Source organism: Lissotriton vulgaris, chromosome 11 (genome assembly GCF_964263255.1).
Source record: "Lissotriton vulgaris chromosome 11, aLisVul1.2, whole genome shotgun sequence".
NCBI classification, from domain to species: domain Eukaryota; kingdom Metazoa; phylum Chordata; class Amphibia; order Caudata; family Salamandridae; genus Lissotriton; species Lissotriton vulgaris.
Window position 1 is genome coordinate 1,093,591,172 of NC_141699.1, and position 22,046 is coordinate 1,093,613,217.

Below are 22,046 nucleotides of genomic sequence, written 5' to 3' on the forward strand. Positions count from 1 at the left end.
TGGTGTCAGGCAGGTGTCATGGAATTTGGGGTGATATGGTATACAGCGTCCTGACAGCAAACAGTAGGAAACCAGAGAAAGTGTGTGCGCAACGCCCTGCTCCACACACGAGTCATAATTTGGCAGCCATAACATGCAAGTATTTCCTGAGCAGGTTTTGAACAACTTTTCTTCACAAGTGCCTCGGGTGCCTCATGTGAAGGAACGGGTACGCAAAAGGTTCACAAGCTTAAACAAGCATTTCCAAAATGGGATTTATGCTATAAAAAACTATTGCCAACGACCAGACTTCACACGGAGGCACCAAAGCGAAAACCTTCACTTTACTGTATTCTCAATGGGTCTTCACGAGGATCAGAGGAATACAACTTTGCACGCCTCGAATTTAGCACATGGCTCCCACCACTGTAAGGCTGGGTGCCTTATTGAAACCATTGAACCCTTTTGGACCTTCAGTGCTGAATCTGAAACCTCAAATCCACCACAAACCTTTTTTTCCAGCTCCACTCTGACAATTACCCACAAGATCAAAAAGACAAGGTACTGGTGAGTGCTTAAGCATACTCAAAGGGTCAACTCTCGCAAATACTCTGCTGGATTCATAATGAGATGGGTGATCACTGCTTTGGCTTGGAAGGCCGGCTGAAGTGGGCTGATAACTATCAGTCTCAATGGTGCAGCAAATGTGCCATCTGCCCTGGAGCAAGCAAGAAATTCAATGTCTAACAGGGGTTCAGTGTCCACCTAGCTGATAGGGCAGCGGGACCCTCACCCACATGAAAGTCAGTGTCCGAGCACCTGCAGATCTAATTATAGCTCCATCTGAGCCTAGCACATTTACCAGCATGCTGTGACCCCTCCACAAAGTTGCCTTCCAGACCTGGTCCAATTAAACTGGGACACACTGCCTGTTTGGAATCTCTAATGATTGGGATGATTTGCTTTGGGTACCACAATATGTACATCATCGAAATCACCCTTCGGTGTGGGGACAGCCATGGAGTCTAAGCATACGGCTCCCATCACAGCCCATCAAGAGGATTCTTTCAAAGCAAAGCTGGTTAGGTTCATGCTATAGAAATACCATTTACATACATACATACATACATACATACATACCTTATGCATACATATATACATGCAAGAGTAAACTGACTCCCAGAGCGCCACGGAGGGGGCTGCATATGTTGGTGTCTCCAATGCCAAATTTACTAATTTGGTTCACGACACTTTTTATTTTACAGACTTCAAACAGAACCATAATTCACCAAAAATGTACATGGATGCACGACTTAAGCAACTTTCTGTCCAGATAAATATTTAATTACTCATCATTAGATCATTTATCAGTCACAATACAACAGCATTTAATAAATACATGTGTCAGAATTTTGAAAGGACGAGAAAAGGGAGAAAAAATACAAAGCATTTATACACAAATCTCAGGAAACATTTGCTAGAATTGTGTTAACTGTACAGTAAAACAACCTTTAACACTTTAAAAACGCTTCTATTTGTAAATTAAAAATCTTGGCGACACAAGGCTGCTGGCCAAGCCTCTGCTTGAAAGTGCAAAATAAACATCTAGAATATAAATGTAAGTATAAATATATAAATGTTTACACAAAAATAGGTCTGAAGCGTGGCCCCGTTGACATCAGTGGTTTTTCGTTAATAGAAGAAACAGCCAAACGCAGCAGCAACACAGAACAGACTGTCCTGTGGGGAGAGGAACAAACAAAATGAATTTCTATCAGGTTCCTACTTCACATACAAAATGTTTAGGTGATCACGTCAGCTGTCAGCAAGTACTCCTAGAAGTGGAGTTGCCACTAGCTGGGTAAGTGTTTAAAGATTACCGCAAGCCCAGGGTTTTGGTTTTATATGCCATAGCCTTGCCTGTCCTCCAGGTCCTTACTATCTCTATCACCATTAAGCAGATACCTCTCATTAATAATGTCCTTCACCAAGGGCACTCAAAGTGGTCTTTCCACAGCAGAGTAATGGAACTTCTGCAGGAACCCTCATCCAGGCTGGCCAGATCTTCCCTGTACATGAACTCCTAGATGAAGTATCCAGCAGTGGCGGCTGTCAAGGAACGGGGGCGGTCAGAAACATGTACTTATCTGCAACCGCCGCCTCTCCTCAGCTTCGGTCCCGGAAGCAGGAAGCACACAGGCTCCCCATAGCCAATCACAACGCTACAATTCAGCATTGCGATTGGTCTTAGTGCTGTGGTTCAGTGCTCAAACAGGGACTGGGAGCCTTGCATGTTCTCCACCAGGCTGTGTATTACAGTCTAGTGGGGAACATGCAAAGTGCGCATGACTGTTTGACCACCCAAGACGGCCGGCCAAACAGCCCGTAGCGAAGAAAGGTTAAATGATAATAACAATGTTAGTATCATTTTCCTTTTTCCTGCTCTGAGCCGGCCCTGGCCTCCAGTGTAGGATGAGGGGTGGTGGCAGCTCTCGGTACAGGCTCGTGTAGTCACAGTCCAAGTGATTCTGCACAAGTTCACTCAGGGGAATACATTGCACACTACTGAAGAATCTGAACTTGAATTATGGGAAAACGTTTAGGCAGAGATAAGAGGGAACCATCAGCAATGTGGTGAAGCTGCCTAAATGTTAGAAAGGCGATGATACCTAAGGAATGTGGAGCCAGCAGTGAGAAGATGTCAACAGGTGAGAAAGGGCTGGAAAAACAAATAAATGCCTGAGTCGAACAGGAAAATGGATGGAAAAGTTGAAGGTAGATGGAGAGGGCCCACAGAAAACCAAGAAAGAGGGAAAAAGAACAATCACTGAGAGGCTGGGTAACTTATTGGATTAAAGAAAAGCAATACAACTACAACTGTTGTTGACAATTCTTTGCATGACATATGTGCTCTTGATTCTGATGTATACTATGTTGCAATAAGCATTGGAACTTTAGCATGTACACAGACTTACGACGATCATATGCTGACCTCAGTGTCTATCTTTTGGAGGGATTAGGGGTTTTCCCTCTCCTGTCTGCACCGCCTCACTTACGCTAGACTTACTTCTACGCATACTTGATTGGAGCCATTCCTACCACACCTAAGAAACCCACCCCTCTGTGTGTAATCATTGAGAGGAATAAGCTGAGGTTCAATGTTACAACAGCTTTGAAGGATAAGAGGATACATTTCTGGGGACCATAAAAACTGAATATGGAAAAGCATGTGACAAAGGCGGTCTGATCCCATTATGAGAGGGAAGAGTCATCGAACACCAGGGAAAGAAGCATCTGGAGCAGAAGGCAGAGAGGGGAAAGAATTGAAGAGAAAGCACAGGGTGAAGGGAAGTGATGCAAGCTGTTGGTGAAGACCTCATAGGATAACAAGAGCATTTGACAGAGGCGATGTGATCACTGTATGAGATAGAAGAGTCAAGAAACACCTGAATTAGAAGCCGGAGAAGATGAAAGATGGAAAGAGGGAAAAGTAAGGAAGAGGAGGCACTGAGTACAGGTGAGCGATGCAGGAAAGAGCAAGCTGTTAGTGAAGATCTCGTTGGATAACAAGAGCATGGGACAGAGGCGATGTGATCACAGTATGAGATGGAAGAGTTAAGTAACACCAGGGCTAGAAGCAATTGGAGAAGAAGGCAGAGAGGGAAAAGAATGGAAGAGAAAGTACAGAGTGCAGGGGAGCGATGCAGGAAAGAACAAGGTGGTGAAGACCTCAATACCTAAAGCACTGGGTAGTTTTTGGCCATGGTCTACAGCCTGTAGATATGGTGCTCCCTCCCGCCCTCTCCCTCTGACATCATAATCTTTTGACTCTGTGCAAGCTTCTCAGCTTCACTTGAACGCCTTAAAATACTAACTGCTCTTGTAAAACCACCCTTTTGGAAAAAGTCTCACTGCCACTGGGTCACGCTTGCGCTATAAGTAACTGCTTATGAAATAAAATAAAAATAAGAATACTGCAGGAGGTTGGTGTGGCATTTATAATTCTAGACATGCTACCTGCAGATTTGGTGGCAGAAGTGGTGATGGTCCCACCACTTCTGCGCAACATGTGAAAAATCACACATAAAAAGGTGCCCTCTTCTTTGCAACTGCTGGCAAGGGTTGCACTTGCCATCTGCGACACAAATAACTCTTTCACAAACTTCTACCCACGCTACCACCCGCTTCTTGCTCTGCACAGCTCTGCACAGAACAGCAGGAGGTACAACCCATGACTCCTGTAATCTCCTCTCTGGCGGAGGACAGTAAGTATGAAACAAACAGGTCTGTCAACGCAGGGGGAGTACAGGAAGGATGGATGAAAAGAGCATGTGAGAGCAATAGCAAGATAGTCAAAATAAAGAAAAGTGTGCAACAGAAAAAAGGGGGAAAAAAGATGAGAAAAGAAGTGAAAGGAAGAAAAACAGGAAGGTGAGCAGGTCGAGCTAGTGGAGGGAGAGAAGGGGCAGAGGAGAAAGAGACAAGGCATGTGCGAGTGGAGAAAAGAAGAAAGGGACCCTCAGAAGAAAGAAAGGCTGAAAAAGAGGAGGGAAGAACAGAGATTTAAAAAGTGGTTCGAGGGCCGGCTGCATTTTTTTAAATTTTCGTGTACCGGCACAAAGCACCAGCAGCTGAAATTTTTTAGTTTATCCATTTAAGAAATGGACCCTTTAGATGAAACTAGAAGAAAGAGTGATTACCACAACTACTTACATTCCCTCACGAGACCTTACATTGACAATGAATTGCTTCCACTGCAATGCACAGATGGAAATGCTTTCATTATACAATGGCTTTATGATTAGTTTTGGTCAGAAAAGTCAGATGGACACCAGTAGTACAGTGCATGCTGAGGCACTACCTCTGCCAAACCCTACTGTTTATCTCCTGACCCCACCCCTCCCCACACACACACACACACACATCCCCTGCATGGACCACACCCCATTCCTATTCTAACCTCGACAATCATCCTTTCCCCCTTAACCTGCTCCCCTCAACGATGCATTTCATTCGAAGCCCTCCTTTTCCCATGTTGACACAGGGTAGCTACCCAGAGAAAAGGAGCAAAGCCCTCATCACCCCCCTTACCTGCCCCAACACCCCACTTTGCCATGCTCACCCCAGCGGAATGTTGTCCACATCCCTTGCACCTGTATGGGTGTCCGTGCTACACTGTCACTGTGAGCGAATGAAGTGAACTCTGCTGTTGTGCATGGACCTCTGTGAGAGGAAAGATTTCACAATGATGCTGTCGTGTACTACCTCGGAGATGGAGAAAAAAGTACCCTGCTGATGTGCACGACTTTGTTAGAGGAAAGATTTTCCTACTGATGTTGTACTGTACTAGCTCTGTTAAGGACAGAAGCCTACACTGCTGATGTGCACGACCTTATGTGAGAGGGTCGTTGTCCTTAATGATGCAGTACTGTACCTGTTCTGCGAGGTAGAGAAGCGTACATTGCTGATGCTCATGACCTGTGAAAGGGAAGTTTTCACAACTGAGGCTGTACCGTACCTGTTCTACGAGGGAGGGAAGCACATTCTGCTGATGTGTGTGACCTGTGAGAGGGACGTTTTCCATACTGAGGCTGTACGGTACCTGTTCTGGGAGGGAGGGAAGCATACACTGCTGATGTGTGTGATCTGTGAGATGGACGTTTTCCATACTGAGGCTGCATGGTACCTGTTCTGGGAGGGAGGGAAGCATACACTGATGTGCACGACCTTCTGTGAGAGGGACGTTTTCCATACTGAGGCTGTACGGTACCTGTTCTGGGAGGGAAGGCAGCTTGCAGGATTGATGCTCATGTTATAGCTCTTCTGTACTAATTCTGTGAGTAAGGCAAGCGTGACCTACCGGTGCCCATGCAGCACCTCTAAAGTGTGCGTAATAGAGCTTGCATTCCTGATGCTTATGCTCTCTCTGTTCTGGTGGGCGGGGTGCCTCTGGGGATGCTATGCTGTATCTTTTATGTGATGAATGGAAGCCACCTTTATGGATTCCCATGCTGTACTTTTTGTGTTGGAGGCAAACTTGCCATACTGATGCCCATGTGGTATAATTTGGTGTGCTAGAATTGTGCACCACTGTTGTTCGTCAGATCTCTTCAGTGGGGTGGTAGTTGGCCCTGCTAATGCTGTACCTGTTCTGTGAGGAGGGAAGCTTGCTCTGCTGAGGTCTATGCTGTACCTGTTCTGTGAGGAGGGAAGCTTGCACTGCTGAGGTCTATGCTGTACCTGTGAGGAGGGAAGCTTGCACTGCTGAGGTCTATGCTGTACCTGTTCTGTGAGGAGGGGAGCTTGCTCTGCTGAGGTCTATGCTGTACCTGTTCTGTGAGGAGAGAAGCTTGCACTGCTGAGGTCTATGCTGTACCTGTTCTGTGAGGAGAGAAGCTTGCACTGCTGAGGTCTATGCTGTACCTGTTCTGTGAGTAGGGAAGCTTGCACTGCTGAGGTCTAAGCTGTACCTGTTCTGTGAGGAGGGAAGCTTGCACTGCTGAGGTCTATGCTGTACAGCGTCTGTGAGGAGGGAAGCTGGCTCTGCTGATGTCTATGCTGTACCTGTTCTGTAAGGAGGGAAGCTTGCACTGCTGAGGTGTATGCTGTACCTGTTCTGTGAGGAGGGAAGCTTGCACTGCTGAGGTCTATGCTGTGCCAGTTCTGAAGGGCTGAGATACCTCCCCAACTGATGCCCATCATGAGAGTTTTCTCTAAGGGAGGGGAGTTTTTACTACTGATTTTGTGCTGCTTTGCGAGAGAGGGAGCTTCCAATACGGACGCCTAAGCTGGACATGTTCTGTGAAGGAAGGAACCTTGCACTATTGAGCCCTGAGCTACAGCCTAATGATGGGCAAGGGCTGCTTGTACTCCTCATTCCTATGAAGTACCAGTTCTGCGAAAAAGGAAAGCTTGCACCGCTTGTTGCCCTTGTCAGACCGGTTTTGAGAGAGGGTAGCTGGCCCAGCTGATGCCGATGCTGTATCTGTCCTGTGAGGGAGAGAAGCTTGCACACCTAATGTCCCTGTGGTACCTCTTCTGTGAGGGGGTAGTTGGCACAGCTGATGCTGATGCTGTTATGAGGGAGAGAAACTTGCACTGCTTAGGTCTATGATATGCCTAGTCTTTGAGGAAGGGTACCTCGTACTCCTCATGCCCATGAGGTAGCGGATGAGTGAGGGGCAGAAGCTTTTATTGTTTATGTCCATGTGGACGTCTTCTGTTATGGAGTAGTGAGCACGGCTACTGCCAAAGAGGTACATGTTTTATGAGGTTCTTTACCTTGCCCTGCTGATGCGCCTGTGGTATAAGTTCACTTTGCGTTTCTGAGGCCGAAGATCTTTGTTTTGTTATCTAAAAGCTACAATGACTGGAGCTTTCAATACCTATCAGCATTTACCTAGAGTGCTATTTCGTCTCGCGATAGCACCCCGGGAAATTAATAACGCTAGGAGTGAACCCCATAAAAAAGGAAGACACAGAGCCCCATGCTGGCATTACTATTCAGTGACCAACCCCAAATACTTACATTCATGAAAACCTCTTGAGCATAGTTATCAGTGTCAGCATCCCAGAAGCACCGAGCCGCCATCCTGAGCAAAACAAAAACACATGCTGCTTTTAGGTACTGAACAGGATCGCAATAAATACAACTGGTTTGTAGTTAGCCCAAAGATACAAGTTCCACGCTGATGGGGAGAAGAAGACAGACAATGCATGGGTTGGTTCACAGTACAGTCATCTGCACAGCAGTATACGACAGACCCAGCAAATATCGATAGTAGAAATTTATAGACTAAGCAGTTTACCGAATGCAAGAAAACATTAAAACTATACATTATAAAAGAACAACTGCTAAACCCAAATGGAGAATGTATAGAAGGTACAGCGTTCCTGCTCTTCAAATACCATACTTGGAGGATTTATAGGTGAGGCACTGTGTATCAGAGATGAAGAAGTCAAACCGAACAATACAACATTACCCAGTAAAGGAATTGAAGAAAGTCTTGTAGGGCTGAGCATGGGGACAGTATAGCAAGAAGGGGAGGTAAGAATCCACCTAAAAGAGGAGGCCAGAGATAGAGTTTATGGATTGATTGGAAACTGGAACATTAGTATCCCAGACAGAACATTTGTTGGGCACACAAATACCCATGAAAGTAAATATTTTGCATCTGTTCGATAGAGCTTCTAGAAAGTTTCACCCGAGATTAATGTTGTTGCCACAATCAAAGAAACTGTAAGAGTGATAGGACCCGTTGTGCTTTGCTGTAGCTCGACAGAAGATTAGTATAGACCTCCCATATGGGGTTTAACAGAAGGATTTATTTGTTTTTAATGTAGTACGTGCTGGGCATTGCTTTAATGCCGCTCCAGACATAGGAAAATCTTGGTTTGGAGTAAATGTTCAAGAGACTGCTGAGAAGGAGTCCAGACAAATGCTCAACTTGCTGACACAGTGCGCCAGAGTCACAACCCTGCCTGCACACCACCCGAAAGAGCTCCACCACACACAATAATAACTCTGCTCAAGGCCCACATTTGGTTCTATAACATTTGAAGTTGTGAATATATTTTCCTGACCATGCACTTGCTGTAAAACATGAGCAATTTGAAAAATCAAAACATACTCATGGAGCTGGAAGTTATACATGCACTTATTACCTGCCACAGTGAGAGACAAAGATAGATGGACGTCTTGGATTTTATCCTACGAAGGGTTGGGAATGGGCAGTAGAATGGGGATTTGGGGGTAAAGCTGGGGGGCTGATGGCAAAACATGATGATGTCCCCAAAGTCAGGACACAAACCGCTGCGATGAGAAGCCAATAATTAATAACAAGGTGTTTCTAGAGCTTGTAGACGTTGGCAGCTGATTTGTTGTGATCACAATTACTCAAAGTTGGCTTTGTTTGGAATGCTTCCTTACACGTCCCATGGAAACCTCCCGGAATATGGACTCCCATTGGGGAGGAGCTCCCCCACTCTACTGTCCCTGGTTATTCTATCGGGTTCGTTAGTACTGCTGCTTTTTATGGACAGTAGTTCAGTGAGGGATCATGATCCTCTCAGCTACCCCCATGATAGTCCACCAAGATGTGCTTGGTATCAAACATTTGTTTCAGCCTCTATCCTACGCTGTTTGTGCAGGTTGCTCTGTTTGTTAAGCTGTCGGCATTAAAAAAGCCGCAGTGTTGGAGAATCGTCAAACAAACATTCTACCAATATTTTTAAGGATGACAGCCAGGCCCTTCTCATGGTTGAGTGGATCTTGTACAATTCTAGGCACTGAAGAATCCACAAGTAGGTAAAGGGCAGGGAGGGCGAAGAGGAAGGAGCACAAATGTTATTTCTCTTGCTATCCAAGCTGACTTTGCAACGTTGGTGCAGATGTTTGTGTAGGAAATGGGACCCCCGGCCGGCCAGGGCTTGCGCCACAGCCAGTCAGAGACCGCCACCCCTATGTAAAATCGACCCCTGCTCACCCTCTAGGTAACGCGGCGTGGGCAGTCAGGCCTATCTCGGAGGACATGTGTGAAGCATTTGCGCACGCACCCACCAACAACATCATCCCGGGCCTCCCACAAAAGGGACTCCACACCAGTATATATGAAAATAGTATTTGTATTAAGAAGGACACATAGTAACATACACTTTACAATGTGCTCGAGGCACGGCAGGGGTTACAAGGAAGAAGGTACAGGGCAGGGCCAAGGGGCCCCTGCCTGGGGTATGCACATGATGGATCACATATCCACTGGGAGCTTCCTAGAACTAACAGTAGAACTCACTCTGACCAGGGATCACATACATGGGACAACGGGTATTCAGGAGGGGAGGACAAGGTACATAACACAACAGAGGCCCCCATCAGCAGGGCAACACATAATAATTATCAGCATCACTTGGATATTAGTCAGTAGCACCCCATAGGCCAGATGGCCTTCCTGGGGCAAGGTGCCTTAGAGTCTCGATGTCCAGAGTGGGCTGCAAGGGGCCCGGGACAAACCTAAACGTGGCAGCGGCCCACGAAGTGCTGGGCCGCTGAGGGGCTTGGATGTAGCCTTGCAGGCTCGGGGGGACAGGGGGGGCAATGGTGGAGCCTCTCGCAGGCTCGGCAGGGTCGGGGACACGTGGTGGAGCCTCTCGGGGCTCAGGCAGGGTCAGGGACACGTGGTGGAGCCTCCTCGGGGCTCAGGGAATATCTGGGCGGAGCCTCGCGGGCTCTGAGGGCTAGGGACACGTGGTGGAGCCTCCTCGGGGCTCGGGGACCAAGCTGCGGGCAGGCGGGCCCCCCCCCCTCGGGAGACCCGGCATCCCTGGGGCCCCGTGGGCCTCTGAACACATGTCTGCCCACGCGGGAGGGGAGGGGCGGCCACCGGCAATGTGGCCCGATGCCCCGCCTCCCCTCCTGCATCACTCACCGGTCGGCGAGCGCGCCGGTCTCTCTCGCTCTCCGGGGCGCCCTCTCGCTCCTGGGGGGCCCCGGGGGGGAAGCGGCAGTCGCCTTGGGGGACGCAGGGGCGCGGAGTAGGTTCCCCCCCCCGCTCCCTGCATGCTCTCTCTCTGTATCTGCAACTCCCCGGGCCGCCGGCCAATCAGAGCGCGGCCCGGGGAAACGTCATCGGGCCAGCCGCCAATCCGAGCGCGGCCCGGGGGCGGGCTTCACGCGGGGTCCCGGGAGGCGGCGGTGAACACAGGGGAAGTTGACGAGGGCCCGGCTCCCTCGATAAGGCAGCCAGGAAGGGGCACGCGAGGAAGGCACTTGCTGGGGGCTCGGGCCCCCTCCCACGAACAGGCAGATGCCGGGTGGGCACCGGCTGGAGGAATAGAGCGCTCCCAGCGCTGGGGGGGCAGAACGGCAGCGCCTCAAGGCGCTAGGAGAGCCTGATGGCACTAGAAGCCGGGAGGAAGCGCCCCAAGGCGCTAAGACAGCAGGAAAGCGCTCTCAAGCGCTAGAAGCGGGAATGAGCGCCCCCAGGCGCTAGGATAGCAGGAAAACGCTCTCAAGCGCTAGGGCCATAGATAGCAGAGACCCCAGGAAGTCCAGGAGTTCAGGGGGAGCACATCAGCTCTTGGAAGGGAAAAAGGGACATCAGCAGTTCAGGAGCAGGGCAGGGCCCAGGGAGGCCAGCCAACCCTGAGCCCACGCAGCAGCACGTCCCTGGCAGGGTTCCAGTCAGGACAAGCAGGAAGAGAGGAAGAGAGAGAGAAGAGGGCCCACCCTCCTTTTATACAGGAGCTTCCTTTGTCTCCAAAGGGACAGGCAGGGAGAAAACCAGCCAGAACTGGTTATAAGGAATTTCGTGTTACTGGCCAGGCCAGGGACACTGGACGCACCCCAGGGGGGTGGAGCCAGCCTGGTGGGGGGAGGCCCAGCCGGCTTCAGCCAATCATGCGCCAACACACCTACTGCACACACGCACCAAGGTCTAGAAGTGGCACTTCCCTTCTAGTCACACACATGCCGCATACATCATCTTGTAGCACTCAACCTCACGAGCGCACACATACCAGACTCGACCCGGCACGCATCAGGAACTACCAGAGCCACATACATTCCCCATGCATTCCTATGGGAGGCAGGTCTCTCTCACCACAGACACACTCAGAAGGGGGATCTCCATTCCCAGGTCACATATAACAAGCGCAAAACTTCAGGGGCGGACCTGCCAGACGGGCCAAGTCCAACAGTTTGCATTTAGCTAGGTCCACAAGCAGGAGGTAACTGCTTTAACTTCCAATTAATTACAGAAGATTATTTTTTTTATCAGAGTTTTATATAGTGCGAACTTGACCCAAAACGGGTATCAGAGGGCTTTACATAGCACCAGTTGCATTACACGAGGACACATTCATTTTTGGGGAGATTACGGGATTTGCCCAGAATCACAGGATGTTCAGCGTTATTGCAGAGACTCAAACCCAGTTCCCCAGATTCGAGGTCGACCGCCCTAGCCGTTAGGCCAACTCCTCTCCCCAAGTTTAGCATCTGGACACTCAAATTGGTAAAAGTGCCATCTGCAAATTTGTCAATCAATCAATCACAAGTTTAATTTGATACTGCAAACAAATACAGGTTTTAAATAGAGGAGGACAGTAAAATATACCGGGATGAGAACATTAATCCATATATTGAGCGTTTCTCTAGATCTCAAGCAGTGTGGAGATTAACTTCCAATAAGTGAAACACACCTTTTACACACAGTTGGCACAGAACCCAAGGGAGAGGCAAAAAAAGCAACTTACTTCACTCCTTCTCCTCTCTGCTCACCAATCACAACCTGCACCACCATTTTGTATCTGTCATATCCCATATCTGTGAAGGAAAACACAGATACTGGATCTTTCAAGCTGATCATACATGTGCATGTTTCAATATTAGAGCAAACTGGTAAAAACGTGTCTAAGAGCAATGGGATGAGTACAGTAACACCAACAAGATTGTACGACCATATGGTTTCAACTGAATACCGCTCAGTAATTTCTAGGTGATACCTTCCTCAAAGTCTTTACAGTAAGCTGGTCTAGAATCCAGTAGGAGCCGACAGTATAGAGACGGATCCTGACATGCTCAACTTGCCACATAGAAATTTTGCAAACCACAACAGTAGCTCCCTCTAACCATTTATGCCACTTGTTTTTATAAAATCCAGGCTGTAGTGTTGTTACTTAAACAGGCAATTAGTTGGGAAAGAATCCTTCATGCCATCCCTAACAATAGTTAGGAAGATAATAAATAAAAGAAATTCAGTTTGAAGTGGACACCTCATAACCTCACAATACTATGTAGGGCCAGTATGAGGAGCTGGCTAAACTAACTTCTTAGAACAAGGTACTCAAGTTCACCAATAGAAGGCAGTGTGAGTAACCAGAGTTTTCTGCCGCACTAGAACATCTAGTATCTGAGGGACGCATACGGACAATAGTTTCGTAACAGAAAGGAAGGGTGAGTAACCAGAACCTCTCTACTGCACCAACACATCCAATAGGGTAGCTGGGTTCTGATAGAGGAAGTGGACTGTTAGTATGCTACAATGTAGTTTTCTTTTTAAAAGGAGGACTATTCTGCCCTTTAATAATTTGGAGAAACCCAGATTACTAAAGGCAAGTCATTCTACATCATAGTTGGTTAGATGGGGAAGGCTCTCTACCTAGCCATTGCTTTTTTGTGCTTCACAGTCTCCACTGTGATGATCTTCTGATTGCAGGTGTGCAGACAATCACCACAGATAGCGAATGTGTCAGACAGATATGTGTGGTTGCCAGTCACACTGTTTAAGTAGATGATGTAGCTGTTTTTGAAGATGGTGTAGGCTGGCAAGGGAAACCAGGAGAGTTCCATCAGGGTGAGTCTGATGAAGGAAAAGGTCTTCAGGCCCTTGATGAGGCATCCTGCAGTGAGTAGGATGTTGTTAACGTGGTCCAATGTGTTGTCTGGCACCACATGGTCGGAGCTTGCCACTCAGCATTATTTAAAACAACACCCCCACTAGGAGCAGAACGTGATAGAAAGGTGTCAAAGGTATTTCCATTTACCTGATGTACATATTTGTAATTTAATGTGTAGTATTGTGTGGTTCATGACCTGGACAATAAAACATAATTTGGTCCTCCCCCGCCATATACTTCTAGTAGTCCTGTTAATAACCCAATTTCTAACACATGGAAATGGGGATCTGTATAATTCATTTTGACATACCTTCCAACCCACAGCTCTACTTTATTTGCATTAATTATAGACTACCCAGTGTTCTCCCACTTGTCTCAATAAAAGCGTGACCCTAATCATGTGGCTAGGCCTTGTGCATGCTACAGGAACTGATCAAACCAGGGTCCATGGGAGTCCTCGCAAGGGTTTCCATGTTGTGTTTTGGGTCCATTCCTGCTGGGCAGTAGGCCCATCCACACAAGTAAGGTATTGTTTTTTTATCAGGAGACTTGGAGGAATGCTGGGTAGTAGAAATGTGTGCTTTTACGCATATTCCAGAGGTTTGCCTCGCAGAAATGTGAGGAAAATCAGTGTTTTTAGACAAACTTTTAGAGATTTGCAAGGAATCTAGGTAAGAAAAGCTGGAGAGGGTCACAAAAGTCATACACCCCTGAACTTCTAAGTGTGGCTAATAATCAGAAACGTATGGATTTGGTAGGTTTCCCTGGGTGCTGGCTGAGCTACAGCCCAAAATCCACAGCTACCCATACTGTTAAAAAGTGTGGAATCAGAAGGGATGTCCCCAGGTTGAGTTTTGGAGCATTTTTGTTGCAGGTGCTAGGCCTAGCCACACAAGTGGGGTACCGATTTTATCAGGCAACATGAAGGTACACAGATTAGTAGAATGCTTGTTATTACAAATTGGATTTCTCTGCATTTGTGGTTTCCAAATGTAAGCCAGAGAGCAAGAAATAAACCATTTTGCAAAAACACATCTAAATCACAGGATTGTAAGGGCAACCCCAAATTCAGAGGTATACAAAAAACCACTGTTCCTAAACTCAGTATCTTGGGTACATTTCAGAAATACACAGATATTCTTCTACCCATTTTGCATTCCTTTTATTTTACCATATGAATTGCTGTATAGTCAGTACACAATGAAAAACAACTGTAAGGTGCCTCAGGTGTTGGCTCTGGATCCCTCAGATTCTTGTAGAACCTATAAATCGTATATATCCCTGCGGACATAAAGGTCTAGTGGACGTAACAGTATATTGCTTTTGTAAATCTGCCATTGTGACAGGACGTTATAGATGAACATGTAGTCACAAATGGCAGAATGTTTCTACTAATTTTCATTATTTTATTTAAACAGTTTTTGTGTGAAAACCCTGAAAGATCTACACAAATGACTCCTTGCTAAATCGAGAATGTTGTCTAATTTTCAAAAATGGATAGCTTTCTTAGAACACCCATGAGTTTTGCATTCATTTCCATCAAGTAGGTTGAAATCACAAAAATTAGGAAAAATAGGCTACCTCTTCCAAATGAAAAAAACGGTGGTTAAAAAAAAAGCTGCTTTTTTTTAGCAGTTAGGTACCATTCACATTCTTGTTTTTCAGTTCCAAAAACATGATCAATATTCTCAATCTTAAACTGCAATGTAGTAATATGAAACTTGCCTCAGAAAGTGATTTTTGTTAAGTGCAGAAGCCCAGCAAAGACTACCATTAAACCTGGTTATTAGAGGCTGCAAATTTTAATGGACTCAGGGTATACAGAGTTACACAGCGTAGTATGGAGAGAAGTCTAAATCAACAGCACAGACAGAACAACATATGCTTGTGCTGGATCAAATGTGCACAAAACTTTTTTTTTTTTTTTTAAAGACCTGGAGGCAGAAATAATTTTTTAAAACAGCAAAAAGTCTCAATTCTGTGACTATCTTTCACTACAGGTTAACCACACCGAACAAAGGTAAGCATGTTAGATACTAGCCAAAGAAAGCCTGTGACTAATGCCTTCTGACGTAAAGAGCGATTACCTTTCAGTTTATTTTTAATATTTTCAGATAGAGATATTGTCATATCCGGAACTTCTGTAGGGTCGTAAAGTTTGTTGGATAACTCCGCCTTGAGCATGGTACGAATTATTTCTTTCACAGTACTCGCTTTGAATCTAATAGGGGAAAAGAAAAAAAATCATATCAACCTAGAACCTCCATGATACACCATTGACAAAACATACATTTTCCCCCTTGTTATCCATGACACACTTGGTGCAAGCGCTCTTTTTTAAACTGTCTACCATTTTGCAAAACAAAAGCCATGGAAAGGAAGAGGTGCAGATTTCAATCCAACACAAGGCATCTCTTTGTTGCCTAAACTGTTTTCTATAAGAAACAAAAAGGAACCACCCCAGAATGTATAAACAAGTTCTCCCAGATCAAGTGTGTTTCCTACAGTGGGGTGCGGGGGAAGCACACAGCCTTGTTAAAATACCCCTCACACACCAAAAGGGCCCTTGGTGTCATGCTTCATTATGGGGTTCTTCACACCCCGCTGCGGGACGGGCGTACTGCAAACTGAGACTACGTGGGAGCACTGATTTTGTGAAACAAAACTATGTTTAGTGTGGAAATTCCAGTGGAAGGGTCAGGAGTGATGGAAGGAGTGTTTGTAAGTTAAATAACACCTGGCCCTTGTGGAAGAAATGTTTTTAATATTCCGTAGGGCTGGTGTTATTAAAAGTGGAGAACGAGATAGAGATGCATAGCTATAATGAGCAGTTTTTCCTATGTCGTCAACATGTTTCGAAGCCCTCCTCTGGCTTCTTCGTCATGACCAAAAGGATCACTTCTACACTCAAATGAATTTTAAAGGTTGATGGTTCAACGGAGCCGCAGGGAGGCAGCCGCTAGGAGAGGAAGTGATCTTGACGGGTGTGCGACTATAGACACTCCTTCCCACCCCGTTCAGAGGCTCATGGGGCATTTTCCCTTTTAAGAAAAAAATCATTTAATTAACATACCTAATGGGGTATCGTACGTAGTGCATGCTTATTATTTGACATGCACTTCACGTAATATTATCTACTAATATATGTATTTCCTGTACTCATTTTGGAACATATATTTGAGTGTAGAAGGGATCCTTTTGGTCCTGATGAAGAAGCCAGGGGAGGGCTTTGAAACATGTTGACGACATAGGAGAAACTGCTCATTATAGCTATATATCTCTACTGCACATGTGTTACATGTTCTGTGTGATTTTTGTCCTCCGTGTGGAGGAAATGGCTTGTATTCTGCAGTGTCCTCTGTAAAGAGGGAGGCATGTTACATCTGGTTTGTCCATTCTCTTGTAAGGTATGTGTAATGTCATTATTCTTTGGGTGGTACATGCTTTTCTAAATCTTTTTATTAAACAAATACATAAATAATGCTCCTAATAAACGATAGCACGGAAGTTTCACGGGACAGCAGTTTAGTGTTAATTACATCAATCTACATCGTCAGCCAGGGACTCACAGAAGCCTCCCACGTATTCATTCCAGCCGCCTCATATTTTGTTCCATTTATTTGGGCAACCCTACCAGAGTGGTACATGTTTGTGTTACATGAAGTTATGAGAACATTCACTTAACTGTCAGCTAGCCCCTTCGTATATCGACCTGGTGGGGAGTTTACTGTTTTGGACTTCCGCGAATAAAGAAACTACAGCACAATCTGAAGTGTTACTGTGCATTCTTAATGCAGACGTACAAAGAAGTTGGAACTGCGAGTAAAGCCAACTAGACATGCCAGCAGGTAATGCCCTGTTGTCCTTATATGGAAGCAAAAGTTTCCAGGCTTCACCTCACATATAGGGCCCCATTTACAAGATACAGAGGCCACATACTGCCACAGTATATAGGAAACGGTCCACTTTCCGATTACCACATACATGTCAACCCTCCCGATTCAGGCAGGAGACTACAGATTTCAAGGTTAGTCTCCACTCTCCTGATTCCTCAGCGGGCTTCAGCCAACAGGGACTGGTCTTGTGTAACTCAAGAGTATGCACTGCCAATAACCTAATCCTATAGGCCAGTGTGCAACATTTTTGCCACACGCTCTCTTCCTGCTATAGCACTTTGACCAATCTCCTGACAGGTAAGTAAAAAAACTTACATTAGCATTTCTGATATCAAATCCTGCAGCAGCACACTTGTAAGTCACATACATGACAATAGGCCAGATTCAGGCCTCAGTACAAGTAAATGGGAGAAATACATTCTCCTGATTGGTTTTTCAAATCTCCCACTTTCTTCTTTTAAAATGTTGGCATGTATGCAAACAATATGACCTGCAATGTAACTGTAACGCTCCAATACCTTCTGGACGAGTTCCGGCTGAATAAAACTGAAAAAATAGAGTCCTATCCTAGCCACTCAACATATGACATGCAGGGTCGTGCCCCAGTCTTCCTCGCGCCATGCCCCATGCTGGTAAACTGAAGCAGTGCACTGCCGCCTGCCCCCCCTCCCTATACAGAGCCCTTCTCTAAGGACATGTCACCATCTCCTTCCTACCCTCCCATACATGGCAACAGAGACGATTAAGGCGGGAGACTCCCGGTTTTTAAGCAAAGAATTGCTTCCTTTTAGCAGTCTTCCACCTAAAACTGCCCGTCCTTCAATGAACGTCAGAGAAGAAATTGAAATCCCCCGATTTATTTTTCTAAATCTCCCTAAATTTTGGCATGCATGCCCTCTCCACTCGATCCATTTGGGCATGTAGGTCCTCTCCCCTCCTTTTGGCATGTGTGCCCTCTCCCCTCAAGGTCTTTTTGGGCATTAGGCCCTCTCCGCTCAGGGTCCTTTTGGCATGTATGCCCTCTCCACTCAGGGTGTTTTTGGCATGCATGCCTTCTCCACTCAGGGTACTTTTGGCATGTATGCCCTCCTCCCCCAGGGTTCTTGTAGCATCTATGCCCCATCCACTCAGGTTCCTTTTGGCATGCATGCCCTCTCCACTCAGGGTACTTTTGGCATCTATGCCCCCTTCACTCAGGGTACTTTTGGCATATATGTCCTCTCCCCAAAGGGTGCTTTTGGCAAGTATGCCCTCTCCACTTAGGTTCCTTTTGGCATGCATGCCCTCTCCACTCAGGGTCCCTTTGCATGTATGTCCTCCTCCCCCAGGGTTCTTTTGGCATGCATGCCCTCTCCACTCAGGTTCCTTTTGGCATGCATGCCCTCTCCACTCAGGGTCCCTTTGCATGTATGCCCTCCTCCCCCAGGGTTCCTTTGGCATGCATGCCCTCTCCACTCAGGTTCCTTTTGGCATGCATGCCCTCTCCACTCAGGGTGCTTTTGGCATGCATGCCCTCTCCACTCAGGGTGCTTTTGGCATGCATGCCCTCCTCCCCCAGGGTTCTTTTAGCATCTATGCCCCATCCACTCAGGTTCCTTTTGGCATGCATGCCCTCTCCACTCAGGGTACTTTTGGCATCTATGCCCCCTTCACTCAGGGTACTTTTGGCATATATGTCCTCTCCCCAAAGGGTGCTTTTGGCAAGTAGGCCCTCTCCACTCAGGTTCCTTTTGGCATGCATGCCCTCTCCACTCAGGTTCCTTTTGGCATGCATGCCCTCTCCACTCATGTTCCTTTTGGCATGCATGCCCTCTCCGCTCAGGGTACTTTTGGCATGTATGCCCTCCTCCCCCATGGTTCTTTTAGCACCTATGCCCCATCCACTCAGGTTCCTTTTGGCATGCATGCCCTCTCCACTCAGGGTACTTTTGGCATCTATGCCCCCTTCACTCAGGGTACTTTTGGCATATATGTCCTCTCCCCAAAGGGTGCTTTTGGCAAGTATGCCCTCTCCACTCAGGTTCCTTTTGGCATGCATGCCCTCTCCACTCTGGGTCCCTTTGCATTTATGCCCTCCTCCCCCAGGGTTCCTTTGGCATGCATGCCCTCTCCACTCAGGTTCCTTTTGGCATGCATGCCCTCTCCACTCAGGGTGCTTTTGGCATGCATGCCCTCTCCACTCAGGGTGCTTTTGGCATGCATGCCCTCCTCCCCCAGGGTTCTTTTAGCATCTATGCCCCATCCACTCAGGTTCCTTTTGGCATGCATGCCCTCTCCACTCAGGGTACTTTTGGCATCTATGCCCCCTTCACTCAGGGTACTTTTGGCATATATGTCCTCTCCCCAAAGGGTGCTTTTGGCAAGTAGGCCCTCTCCACTCAGGTTCCTTTTGGCATGCATGCCCTCTCCACTCAGGTTCCTTTTGGCATGCATGCCCTCTCCACTCAGGTTCCATTTGGCATGCATGCCCTCTCCACTCAGGTTCCTTTTGGCATGCATGCCCTCTCCACTCATGTTCCTTTTAGCATGCATGCCCTCTCCGCTCAGGGTACTTTTGGCATGTATGCCCTCCTCCCCCATGGTTCTTTTAGCACCTATGCCCCATCCACTCAGGTTCCTTTTGGCATGCATGCCCTCTCCACTCAGGGTACTTTTGGCATCTATGCCCCCTTCACTCCGGGTACTTTTGGCATATATGTCCTCTCCCCAAAGGGTGCTTTTGGCAAGTATGCCCTCTCCACTCCGGTTCCTTTTGGCATGCATGCCCTCTCCACTCAGGGTCCCTTTGCATTTATGCCCTCCTCCCCCAGGGTTCCTTTGGCATGCATGCCCTCTCCACTGAGGTTCCTTTTGGCATGCATGCCCTCTCCACTCAGGTTCCTTTTGGCATGGATGCCCTCTCCACTCAGGGTCCCTTTGCATGTATGCCCTCCTCCCCCAGCGTTCCTTTGGCATGCATGCCCTCTCCACTCAGGTTCCTTTTGGCATGCATGCCCTCTCCACTCAGGGTGCTTTTGGCATGCATGCCCTCTCCACTCAGGGTGCTTTTGGCATGCATGCCCTCCTCCCCCAGGGTTCTTTTAGCATCTATGCCCCATCCACTCAGGTTCCTTTTGGCATGCATGCCCTCTCCACTCAGGGTACTTTTGGCATCTATGCCCCCTTCACTCAGGGTACTTTTGGCATATATGTCCTCTCCCCAAAGGGTGCTTTTGGCAAGTAGGCCCTCTCCACTCAGGTTCCTTTTGGCATGCATGCCCTCTCCACTCAGGGTCCTTTTGGCATGCATGCCCTCTCCACTCAGGTTCCTTTTGGCATGCATGCCCTCTCCACTCATGTTCCTTTTGGCATGCATGCCCTCTCCGCTCAGGGTACTTTTGGCATGTATGCCCTCCTCCCCCATGGTTCTTTTAGCACCTATGCCCCATCCACTCAGGTTCCTTTTGGCATGCATGCCCTCTCCACTCAGGGTACTTTTGGCATCTATGCCCCCTTCACTCAGGGTACTTTTGGCATATATGTCCTCTCCCCAAAGGGTGCTTTTGGCAAGTATGCCCTCTCCACTCAGGTTCCTTTTGGCATGCATGCCCTCTCCACTTAGGGTCCCTTTGCATTTATGCCCTCCTCCCCCAGGGTTCCTTTGGCATACATGCCCTCTCCACTCAGGTTCCTTTTGGTATGCATGCCCTCTCCACTCAGGGTACTTTTGGCATAGAATCCCTCTCCACTCAGGGGTCCATTTGCATGTATGCCATCCTCCCCCAGGGTTCTTTTGGCATAGATGCCCTCTCCCCTCAGGGTCCTTTGGACATGTGTGCCCTCTCCACTCAGGGTCCATTTGCATGTATGCCATCCTCCCCCAGGGTCATCCTGGCATAGATGCCCTCTCCCCTCAGGGTCCTTTGGACATGTGTGCCCTCTCCCCTCACGACCCTTTAGGCATGCATGCTGCCCTCAGGGTCCTCCCCACCACCTGTCCCGGTCCCACGGGCCCCGCACATGGCTCTAGCTGAGCCGAGGCCCCCCGCCTACCCCCGGGCCTCTCACTTGTGGTGGTAGTTGGGCCGGATGGAGTAGGTGTTCTCCAGCCCGGTGCTCGAGCCCTCCACCTCTCCCATGGCGGATCCCGTCCTCAGCTCAACGTTTCAACATGTCCGCGTCCGCTCGGCTGGACCGGTCACCATAGCAACGCAAGGGCGCTCGAGACAGTGACAACTTCCGCCCGTACCCGTAGCGTCGACGTCACGCGGAAAGAAACGGCGCCCGCGCCGCCGCCATCTTGGAACGGGCAAACCTGGTCCCAGGAGCCAAGGATCCTCTGTCCAGAGCTCTGCACAGTAAGGGCACTCAGGGCGGCGCGAATTATAAGGACTTCAGCACCTACGGATTGAATAGCATACAATGTTCAATATGTTTGCACGCTAAAGCACCCTATTTGGATAGTTTAAAAACAGCTGGCGAAACACTTTTTCACAAGTTGCGTTCCATGTTTAAGTATGTAGTAATAAGGGGAAACATCAACATTTGGTGATATTTGTGACGTTTGAGCTGCAAAGACATTAAAATACCGGCCATTCTGTTATAAAACAGGGCAGGTGACGACCCTAATCTCTGCTAAAATATTAGATTTGAGTTTAAGGTGCTAGTAGCTGCCACTTGAATACGATTGCATGTAAAAGAATCTACCATTCATAAATGGCAATTATGTATCGGTTTGCGTAACAATCATTCAGGAATTGTATAGATGTAGTGAAGACTGGACTCAGCAGGTACAGGTAA

General features: G+C 47.6%; 1 protein-coding gene across 1 annotated transcript; it reads right to left on the minus strand.

The window, feature by feature from the left end:
• Positions 1 to 1,301: 1,301 nt before the first annotated feature.
• On the minus strand, positions 1,302 to 21,493 carry LOC147684209 (dynein light chain Tctex-type protein 2B-like). Its single transcript, XM_086944961.1, has 5 exons — positions 21,315 to 21,493; positions 15,459 to 15,592; positions 12,229 to 12,298; positions 7,508 to 7,571; positions 1,302 to 1,719 (listed from the first exon to the last, which is right to left on the minus strand). Exons 1-5 carry the CDS (start codon positions 21,383 to 21,385, stop codon positions 1,672 to 1,674), a joined length of 387 nt encoding a protein of 128 aa, XP_086801087.1. The 5' UTR covers positions 21,386 to 21,493; the 3' UTR covers positions 1,302 to 1,671.
• Positions 21,494 to 22,046: the final 553 nt, after the last annotated feature.